The 10,597-nt window shown below is 39.0% G+C and overlaps 1 protein-coding gene across 1 annotated transcript in view; it reads right to left on the bottom strand.

Moving 5' to 3' along the window:
• The window catches only part of LOC132842903 (probable ATP-dependent RNA helicase ddx6), an 11,054-nt gene extending 1,007 nt beyond the window's left edge, over positions 1 to 10,047 (bottom strand). Inside the window, exons 1-13 of the mRNA XM_060865869.1 lie at positions 9,879 to 10,047; positions 7,625 to 8,484; positions 6,683 to 6,746; positions 6,308 to 6,412; positions 6,107 to 6,236; positions 5,400 to 5,546; positions 5,011 to 5,105; positions 4,293 to 4,415; positions 4,071 to 4,199; positions 3,862 to 3,978; positions 3,685 to 3,748; positions 1,136 to 1,237; positions 1 to 1,027 (exon numbers count right to left, since the gene is read on the bottom strand). The exon at positions 1 to 1,027 is cut by the window's left edge and continues 1,007 nt beyond it. Coding sequence (XP_060721852.1) covers positions 834 to 1,027; positions 1,136 to 1,237; positions 3,685 to 3,748; positions 3,862 to 3,978; positions 4,071 to 4,199; positions 4,293 to 4,415; positions 5,011 to 5,105; positions 5,400 to 5,546; positions 6,107 to 6,236; positions 6,308 to 6,412; positions 6,683 to 6,746; positions 7,625 to 7,791 — 1,437 coding nt within the window. The 5' untranslated portion in view covers positions 7,792 to 8,484; positions 9,879 to 10,047 and the 3' untranslated portion in view covers positions 1 to 833. The remainder of the gene's footprint in view (positions 1,028 to 1,135; positions 1,238 to 3,684; positions 3,749 to 3,861; positions 3,979 to 4,070; positions 4,200 to 4,292; positions 4,416 to 5,010; positions 5,106 to 5,399; positions 5,547 to 6,106; positions 6,237 to 6,307; positions 6,413 to 6,682; positions 6,747 to 7,624; positions 8,485 to 9,878) is intronic.
• Between the last annotated feature and the right edge of the window lie 550 nt (positions 10,048 to 10,597).

Genomic DNA, 10,597 nt, shown 5'->3' with positions numbered 1-10,597 from the left:
GATGTGGAAACGACGCATCTGTAATGGTGTAGTAGCACCACTACGGCTTCAATGCAATCTCTACAAACTAAACTGTTGCATCTAATGCAGTAAGGCACTTCAGTGAGAAAGAAAGAGAGAGAGAGAAAGCTTCTGTACTTCAGTGAGAACGAAAGAGAGAAAGAAAAAGAGAGAGAGAGAGAGAGCGCGAGAGAGAGCTTCTGTAGCTTGTGGCCTTCAGGCTTATATTCCTTGAGTGAACTTTGCAAACGATGCATTTTGCAGTATTTATAAGATTCTTGTTTGATATGAAAATCCTTCAGATCTTAATTATGCTAAATATCCACTCCACACTGTGTGGGGAAGAAAATAAGGGGAGGGACAAAAAAACCAAAAAGGGTGTTTAAGCTTTTTGTTAACTTCTTAAGTGAACGCAGGAATGTAGGGTTTGTTCTTTATAGGTCTTTTTTCTGGTGCAAAGCATAATACGTGTTCGGCTCAGTCAGTGATACAGTCCTTAAAGAATTTTTATAAAGTAAACACAAAGATACCACTGAACAATCAAGGCCCAACTGCTCGTGTGTGTGTGTGTGTGTGTGTGGGCGCTTAAGCTGATATTTGTGCAAAGCCAGGTTTGTCCTGAGGAGAGCATCTATAAAGTAATGTTTAAAGCCTACAGAGAAAAAAAAAAGCAACAGAACAGAGTTTCATACAGCTTAAGTAAAAGTGAAGGATTTCACTAATATTAGGCACGCACACGTGTGCGCGCGCACACACACAACCCAAATCCATCCATCCATCCATTTCCACACAGCTTCATTGTGGCACTGACTTGTCCAGTTCTTTAAGGTTCTTTAGGGTTCTTCAGCCGTTTCCTGCTCCTCTGCCTCATCATTGGTTGTGTGAAAATCGGCCACATACAGACTTTTATCGATGCTGCCGGGGATGGGCTTGATATCAGTCACCAGCTGGTCCTCAATGGCTTTCAGGTTGAAGCGATCCTCCGCTGTGATCAGGTTAATGGCCAGACCCAGGTGACCAAACCTCCCTAAACAAAAAAACACAAGTTTCCATGACGACTTCTACAGGTTCCAAGAGATGAAAACATAGCGTTTAAATTCTGCTGTTGTTCGTCTGACAAAAGACGCATGGTCACCTGAGCGCCCGATGCGATGCAGATACGTCTCTGAGTTCCTGGGAAAGTCGAAGTTAATGACCACGTTCACTGCCTGGATGTCGATGCCTCTCGTGAACAAATCTGTTAACGTACGAGAAGATGTGTAGACGTGTGTGCATCATGCAAAGACATTAAGGATATCATAAGACATTAATGATGATGATGAACTGATGACTGGATCATTTGGACCATGTGAAGCCTAGATGCTTCACATGGTGGTCCACCAGATTAGACTTAAGCTTCAGGAGAAAACAGGCTCCATCTAGTGGCCTTTCCTGATATTATTCTGTCAAGCAGCAAATCCCAACATTCTTTACACAATTTTTTGGGGCTTTCCTTCTTTTCAAAGAAGCTCTGTAGCTTGTTTTTTTTTTTTTAACTCATTAATGCTGGGGTTTGTGAACTAGCTAACTTGAGTTTATTTATCGGTGCATGAGGGAAAAAAGTGAGGTAAAGAGGAAGAGATAAAACACTGCAGACTGAGAGGAAATATAATTAAAAAAAAAAAAAAACCCTCTGCAGCCTGGTAACCATTCCAGATAATTAACAATATTACAGTGATACCTCGAGATACGAGTTTAATTCGTTCCGTGACCTTGCTCGTATCTCAAAGCAATTTTCCCCATTTAAATGAATTGAAATCCCATTAATCCGTTCCAGCTCGCAAAATTCCACTCCAGTTGTTTTGTTTATCTGTTTTGAATATGAAAAATGTACAATACCTGTATTTATAAATGACATTGTATAAAAACATACAGTAATAAAAGAGAATGTTAAAAAAATACTGTTTTTACTTTACGAAAGATGCGCATGGAGGTTGAGGGAGGAGTAAACAGGCGGAGGAGTTAGGAGGAATTACACTTTCACTTTCGTTCACTTAAATGGAACTTAACTAAACTTCATTTAGAGCGGGGAGAGCAGCAACTAGAAAATAGAATAAACCCCCCGTATAACAGAACCATTAATCATGCATAGAGTTAAAAATAGGAAAGGAAAATAATAAATGAATAAATAAATAATTAAACAATTAGAGAGAGGGAAAAATATGTGGAGATTTATGATGTAAACTGGTACAACGAACACGGGTTCTGGCATGGTGGAGTCGGGGTTGGAGGAGGGAGTTCAAATCGCAGCAGCAGCAAAGCGCTAGAAAGCGGCTCAATGAATTGGAATTTAAATGGTCGGGTAATATGGATGTCGTAACCGGATTGGTGCGCGTTGTGGACAGCTGATTAACAGCTGATGCACGCTTGACGACGTGGCCTGCCAGAACTAACGCGATGCTTGATTTCTCTTAACTTAATTGCTACAATTTCTGTTTTCTTTACATTAATTGTGCTTAATTTTCTTCATCACTTCTCTTCACTTGTTTTTGCCTTTTTTGTCACTCTTTCCTCACTAACATCTGCCGGTCGGTTTAATAAAAACCTGTCCGTTCGGCATATCAGATGCGGTGTAGTCGCACAAGTTACATTTTTTAACGGATCCAACGCTTAAAACGGATCCGAAAATTACGGATCCGCAGATGGTCGGCACCTCACGCAGCGCCTTTGCGACTCTCCATAGGAAATGAATGACTTCCTGTTTATCAGCCGTCGTTTGTCATGTACACTGGAAAGGCGGCTTTAACCGAGTGAGACGCGGGAAGCTGAGGCGGGGAAACAGAGCACACGTGGTTGTTGGGGATCTTTGTTTCGGCGGCTCGGATGCTCATATCTCAAAAATTGCTCGTATCTCAAGCCAAAAACATGGTCGAATCACAGCTCGTATCTCAAAAGATTTGTATGTCAAAGCACTCGTATCTCGAGGTATCACTGTACCGATAAACAGAGATGTACAGAAAGACAGATCCCAAGACTAATGAGCATTTATCATTTCGTCCTTGCTAGGCTTCAGAGATTTTGTTCGACACTACCGACACCAGCAGACGTAGGGTTTTAGGCTCAAACCATGTTTCGGCATCAAAAAAACGATGGAAGTCTAAATAAAGTAACTTCTAGTCTCTATCAGTAGCCTTTATTCTGAAGGAACAGGAACGAGTGTGAATCTGCAAATATTAATGAACTGACGTAAAAAAAAATAAAAAAAAAAACATAAGCATCAAATAAACATGTAGAAATCTAAACACGTTTTAATTTCATTATTTAAATCTTGGACGCAATCACGAATCTGATTAGTCAGAAGGTTTCTATAACAGCGGCTCAGACAGCAATTTAAACTATAGCATTTCGATAAATAATTTAGAATTTAGTTCAAGATCATAAGAGGATGTGTGTCGCAGATACTCCATACAGTCTCAGGCTAACAATCAGATGCACAGTTTTTAATTTGATGATGAAAAACGCAGGATGTTAATTTAACCTTGGAGGAACAAAACACTGCTGTCAGTGTTTTCTGCCACTGGAAGGTCTTCAGAAGAAAGGCTTAAATTTTCTTTCTAGAAACAAGCTACATTTTCCGGCAGTGGATGGATACACCATAGGGAGAAAAAAATAAGACAACGGAATTACATGGACAGGCAAACTTACCTGTACAGACCAGATTTCTGCACAACCCGTTTCTGAAATCATGGAAAACACGGTTTCTGTACTCCTGGAAAAATGGAAGAGAGGGGAAAAAAAACCAAAAAAAACAACAGTGTTAGGAACTGAGCGGTCAGTTTTACTCCCATGATCCGATTCGTTAATTTATCAAATCAAACATACCTGCATCATCTTGGCATGGATGTAGAAACAGGAATAGCCAAGCTGAGTAATTTTCTTAGCCAACAGCTCTACTCTCTGTGTCGAGTTACAGAAGATGATGGACTGATTGATTTGCAGCTGTGGAGATTAAAAAGAAAAACATGGGGGAACATCTGGATATGGTCAGAATTAAAAAGTGTGTGTGTGTGTGTGTGTGTGTGTGTACTTACCCTGGAGAACAGCGTGTTAAGGCAGTGCACCTTCTGCCTTTCAGTAACGTAGGCATAGTACTGCGTGATGCCCTTCAGAGTCAGCTCTTCCATCAGATTAATCTCATAAGGCTTTTTTAGATGTTTCGCCTGGAGGAAAGAAAGCACATCCATCACAGCACGGCTGAAAAAAAGAGCAGCATGAAAGGACTTTAAAATAACAAGTAGCTTACTTTAACTTACCATGAATTTTTGCACAGTGACGGGAAATGTGGCAGAATACAACAAGATCTGCCTGTTCTTGTGCAGGAAGCTGATGATGTCCTCAATGAGCACCACAAAGTCCTGGGAGAGCAGCTTATCAGCCTTAAAAAGACAGAGGCATGATTAACAAAAGAAAGAAGAAATAATGCGTACATGACATAATGTAGTTTTTTTTGCTTGTAACTACAGGTTTCTGCAAAGAGAGGATCTTTAAATGCTGTGTTAGTGAGACAAAGTTGTCAAGACAATCCTGTATGCAAACCTTGTAAAAAAAAAAGTATCAATTAGAGATTTATTTAAGCGTTGGCATTCCGGTCAAAACCAACAATAACACCGGGTTCAGACTAGCGAGCAACAAAAAGCAGTGAATTCAGAGACAAAAAATTAACATAATCCAATAAAGTGACAAATCCAAACCAGTGACTCAAAAGATTTCCCTGATCAAGTGGTATGGCTTTTTTTTTGTTTGTATGTAAAGCTTGACTTTGATACGAAAGCATATAGAGAAATTCTGCTACTCTGCTGTCTGAAACGATCTCCTTTTACCTCATCACTTTGTGACAAATTTTAAAAACAAATAAAATATTAGACTGCAGTAACTCATGTTTTTGGGCTGAACATTTTAACTCCTGTTCTTTGTTATTGCCAATAAAAGCAGCAGCCAGGTGAATGCAGTTGTAGTATTCGGAGGCCTCACCTCATCCATGACCATGATCTGAACTTTATCCACTTTTGCTACACCCTTCTTGATCAGGTCCAGTATCCTGCCTGGTGTAGCGATGACAACATGGACTACAAGGACAGAGGAACAACAACACACCGTTACTGGAAGGTTAGCTTAAAGTGGGAGACGTTAATTACCGACACCTGCTCATTTTCAAACTGTTTCACTTGAAACTTAAATTAAATCAATTAAGAAACTAAGAGTTCAAACGATGTCTAAAGAAGTAATCAAATAAAGTCTTTAACAAAGAAATTTTAAACACAACTTAGTTCAAATGGGTCCATTTCACTATAAAAGGCTGTATGTAAATGATACAGTTAATAGGAAAAAGAGCGAGTCAAATCGTGTATGTCTGTAATTACCGATTTCATCCAGACGCATGATGTCGTCTCGTAGGTTTGTTCCGCCGGTGGTGGCCATGACTTTGAGTCCATGGAGATGCTTACTGAGCTGAATGCTGATCTGGCTGACCTGTAGTGCAAGCTCACGAGTGGGCACCATTACTAAGGCTGGGGGAGAGAGAGCGAGAGAACGAGAGAGAGAGAGAACGTGAGAGACAGAGAGAGAGAGAGAATGTGAGAGACAGAGAGAGAGAGAGAAGGAACAAGAGCGCCAGGAGAAGGAGAAAGGGGGGGGAGAGAGAGATAAGCTAATAGAAAAAAAAAAAACTGTATTTTACTTTTTTCACAAATCTTGCTGAATAAACAAAAAAAACTACACAAATATTTTAACCAAAAATAATCCAAAAAATAAACAAAAACTCGTCTGATTTGACATTAAACGGTCTTATTGCAAAATGTAGAACTTCAGAAAACATTAAGATAATAAAGCTAATCATTAATACTATATATAAAGTTATTTCAGCTTGCTTCATGTGTGGATCGCTACAGAACAATCAGAAAGTCAGCCATGTGGACATGAAAGCACGGGTTAGGAACAGAGTTATCACAGAAACTGAGCTGGTTTTCTTTTCCATTTCAATATCACAACCAACCAACAATACAACCACATCCAGTCCTACTCTCGGTACACCGGAGATGGTTCATCAGACAGGTGTGTATCAGTTTACCCTGGATGTATTCTTTCTTCAGGTCTATCCTCTCCAGCATGGGTATCAGGTACGCTCCACTCTTCCCTGTTCCGTTTTTGGCACGAGCCAGGATGTCACGACCCGAGAGAGCAATAGGGATGCTCTCCTCCTGAAAACAAACACACTGTTAAAACTGCAATAATCGTCTCTAACACACCAGTAACTGAAGAGAATAGTCACCTGGACCGGGGATGGTTTCTCCCAGCCCATTTCAAAGATCCCCATGAGTAACTCTCTCTTTAAACAGTAGTCTTCAAACTCATTTCCCTTTGTGGCCGTCACATCCTTATGAGAGAGAGAACAAGGAATCAGTCACAGTTAAACAGAGACGAAAGAATCACACACCTATAATATATATATATATATATATATATATATATATATATATATATATATATATATATATATATATATATATATATATATATATATATATATATATATGTGTGTGTGTGTGTGTGTGTGTGTGTGTGTGTGTGTGTGTGTGTGTGTAGGGGTGTGTGTATATATATATGTATGTATGTGGGTTTAAATGTGTATAGGTGTGTATCTTACTGAAGTTTTCACTCGGTTGTCTTTGGGTGGAAGCTGCAGGCTCTTTTTCCAGTCTTCACCAAACCTGGGACACAAACAGTTCATGAAGAGACAGAGAGACATAATGATTAGAGCTTAATTAATTATATGGACTGTTTGTTTATTAGGTATTTAACTCCATGTTAGAATCAGGACAAAACACCAGGTCAACAATTTACTCAGAGAATTGAAATTGTTACAGAAAACACTTTAAATTGACGTGACAAAAAGTGTAAAATATGTTTAAGTGTCACGTTCCAAAATCCACGTGAACAGGTTTCTGAATAAAAACAGTCAAGGAAACTTGAGATGTAAAACATAAATGAAGGAGTTCCTACGATCAATGGAAACACCTGCAAGATCATAAACTCCGGGAAAACAGAATCCTGGGTTTTATTGGAGGTTTCACAACCATTTGCATATTTGCACATACTATTCTTCTGCACATCCTACCTGCTATACCTTTATTTATTTGTTGCAAATATATTTACCTTGTTCCTTTGTACATTTTTCTACTATTTGCCCTTCTGGTAGATGATAAACAGCATCTCATTGCTATGTACTTGTACAATACAATAACAATAAAATTGTATCAACCAACCAGTCCTTCAGTCTGGCGACCAAATCTGTCTGTCTGCCTGCACATTTACAGCATTTAGCAAAAGCACTTTGATAAGGGCATCTAAGTCTCCATCACTGAATACATTAACTCTGGTTCACGAGGTTACAGCCTTAAGATACCATGAGGCTAAAACACTGTTTAAGGCTTTTTTTAAGCTTCCAGAAAACACCATAAAGTTACACACAGCAGAGCAGTGAATCAAGTGTGAAACCTTCCTGTACCCGGGATTAAACTGATAACACAGGAGTGAGAAGTGCAGTGTTTTTTATTTACATTGCTTCATTTGATGATGTACAACTCACCTGATTCCAGGTCCTTCCTGTGAGTCTCCAGCAGGTTTCGGGCCTCTTGCAAATGGGTTGCTCTGAATGGCGGTTCCTGACTGAGAGCTCAGTCCTCTCAGCTGTCCGTTCTGCTTACTGAGCCCCATTAAAACAGCGCCGACGTTCTCCATCTTCGCAGTAGCCATCAAGTCTCGTCTTTTTTTTCTTCTTCTTCGTACAAGTTTCACCAAAAGGTGTCCAGTTATCTTAATTGCTTTTTGCCTTTTTTTTTTTTTTTTTTTACACAACTGGTCTATAAAAGTTCTAATAAAACATTTACAACATTATGATATAGTCTCAAATAGCTTGTCTAACATTTACAAACATACACATCTATGTACATGTACAGTGCAACCTCTTCAAAGTAGAGCCACCGACGTCACAGAAGTAGGTTTAACACAAAAACTCTTCCGAACGAAGAGAAATAAGCATTTATATGCATAAATATATACACCTGCTCAGAGTATAGAAAATTATACGCCTGCAGGTTAGAGGAAGGTTCGAGTCCTGCAACAGAACAGTGAAAGATGTTTCTCTTCTAATCAGGAAAAGTTCAATCTCTCTGTTTTGGTTCGTTTGTTTTGTCCTGAATGTATTTATGCTGGATCAGGTGACCTTTCCTTTGCAGTTTGTCACTTTTTCACTATTTGTGTCCCCAAGAATAAGAAAAAGTCAATCCCTGGTGATGGTGATTCAATGCAACATCCAGCATAAAGCAGTGCTCCCTGGAAACAGACGTCTGAAAGGGAAAGACCTTTGCGTACAACTCTCCAGTGTCCGGCTCCTGCTTTTCAGCGTGTACGTAAGTCTCCTTATTAAGTGTGGTCATGCAAACAGACCTGCGATTGGAAAGAAAATGAGACCACCATTAGAATTATTAAAGCAGTATTATTTCTCAGGTGAATTAAGATGCGTAATTAATGCCGTCACTCACAAACCATTCCAAAGTCATTTAATCTCTGCAGGAAATGGCTGGAGAAGTGCTCCAAGTGATTTGAAACAGGAAGTCAGAGAGTGTGTATTGAAGCATTTGACTGGTTTGCACAGTCAACAGCCAATGCTGTTTGAGATCCCAACCGAATCAACACAAACCTAAAGTTGTTTTAGAAAACTAGATAAATTCAGAAAGATTAACCTGGACCGTATTTTTTGATCCTGCACTCTCACCGCCGCAGCTTGGGTTTGAGGTGTTTGAACTTTTAGCAAAAAAACATGGGTTAGAACTTTTTTTTTGCTGCTTTCATCCACACCTGTCAACGTCAACAGTAACGACGTTCTAGAAAACAAGCCGCCTTTTGCTTCTGCCATTATAGAACACGTTAGAGCCGAGGTCTACAATCACAACTAGACCTCTTCTGTGTCTAAACAAAATAGTACACACTCACTGATGGAGAAAGAATCACACACTCTAATCAAACTGCTAACGAGTGCAAAACACTCTTCCTGAAGGCGGGACGTGAAACTCGTCGGGAGGATTTAATTGGACGAACTCAACAATAGTACAGTATTAAGGATAAAAAAAACTTTCGATCGTTTTCCTGGAAGTGATAAAACGCAAAATTCTTCAAAACCGTGTATTTTTTTAACCATTAAAACACCACACATACCTCCAAGGTACATGTATAAAAAGCCCTAAATCGCCATTTAATAATAATCATAATAATAATCTAAACGTATTAAAGTTTATTTATTAAAGATAAAGTAACTGTTATACTCTGTGTAGCAGCTGTGCACCTGTTTACTAAAGGACTGCTTTAATGTTCAAATATAAAATTGACAAAAGCTAAAAAAAAACAAATTAGCTAGCACTGGTGAGCTAGTGAGTTAGCCGTCAGCTAGTGAGTTAGCCGTCAGCTAGTGAGTTAGCCGTCAGCTAGTGAGTTAGCCGTCAGCTAGTGAGTTAGCCGTCAGCTAGTGAGTTAGCCGTTAGCTGCTACACGGCGCGAATTTTTTTTTAAACTAATTTAATGGGATTATGAACTTGATTTTGTAATAATATTTTGAGTAATCACCGTTTACATTGTAATGTTGTCGAATGAGTGTGTAACTGAGAAGAAAAAGCCAGAGAAAGGCGTTAGTCGAGAGTTAATCTGCTAACTATATGCTAACATTCTGTCACGATACTTAGCGTGACGTACTCAAGCTGTGAGGACGTAGCGAGCTAATGCTAATGCTAACGCTGATGTATTTCCAGGATAACAAGGCTAACTGTCAGCCGCAGTGTCATTCCTACCTTTCACTCGGCCTGCTGACGATTTCTTCTGTATAAATGTGTTCAACCACGTCGATCTCGACTGTGTTTTCTAAATGGACTGAATTCACTTAAATCCACTCGTCTTTTGTTGTGCTTCTTCACAACATGGTCGACGGTCTCTTAGTCGCTGCTCTTTAACGAGTGACGGCGTGAGAAAGAAACTGCACTTCCATCTACAGGCTGGGAGAAATGTTTTCAATCTCGGATTTTAATAGCTAGTGGGGATGTACAGTTAAAAGAATTATTATTATTATTATTATTATTATTATTATTATTATTATTATTATTATGTATATATTGATATTTATTATAAGTTGCTCAAAGCTTCTGGTTACACTGACCAACTTTACTTTACACAGGTGTAGAAAGGACATTATTTATAATCCCGCTCTCTGTGTTTGTCATCATTTATAATCCCACTTTCTGTGTTTGTACCCATTTATAATCACGCTCTCTGTGTTTGTAATCATTTATAATCGCGCTCTCTGTGTTTGTAATCATTTATAATCCCGCTCTCTGTGTTTGTAATCATTTATAATCCCGCTCTCTGTGTTTGTAATCATTTATAATCCCGCTCTCTGTGTTTGTAATCATTTATAATCCCGCTCTCTGTGTTTGTATCATTTATAATCACGCTCTCTGTTTGTATCATTTATAATCACGCTCTCTGTGTTTGTAATCATTTATAATCACGCTCT

The sequence above is a fragment of the Tachysurus vachellii genome, chromosome 3 (genome assembly GCF_030014155.1).
Source record: "Tachysurus vachellii isolate PV-2020 chromosome 3, HZAU_Pvac_v1, whole genome shotgun sequence".
NCBI lineage: Eukaryota > Metazoa > Chordata > Actinopteri > Siluriformes > Bagridae > Tachysurus > Tachysurus vachellii.
Note: the sequence above shows the minus strand (reverse complement) of the source record. Positions and strands in the feature narration are given on the sequence as shown.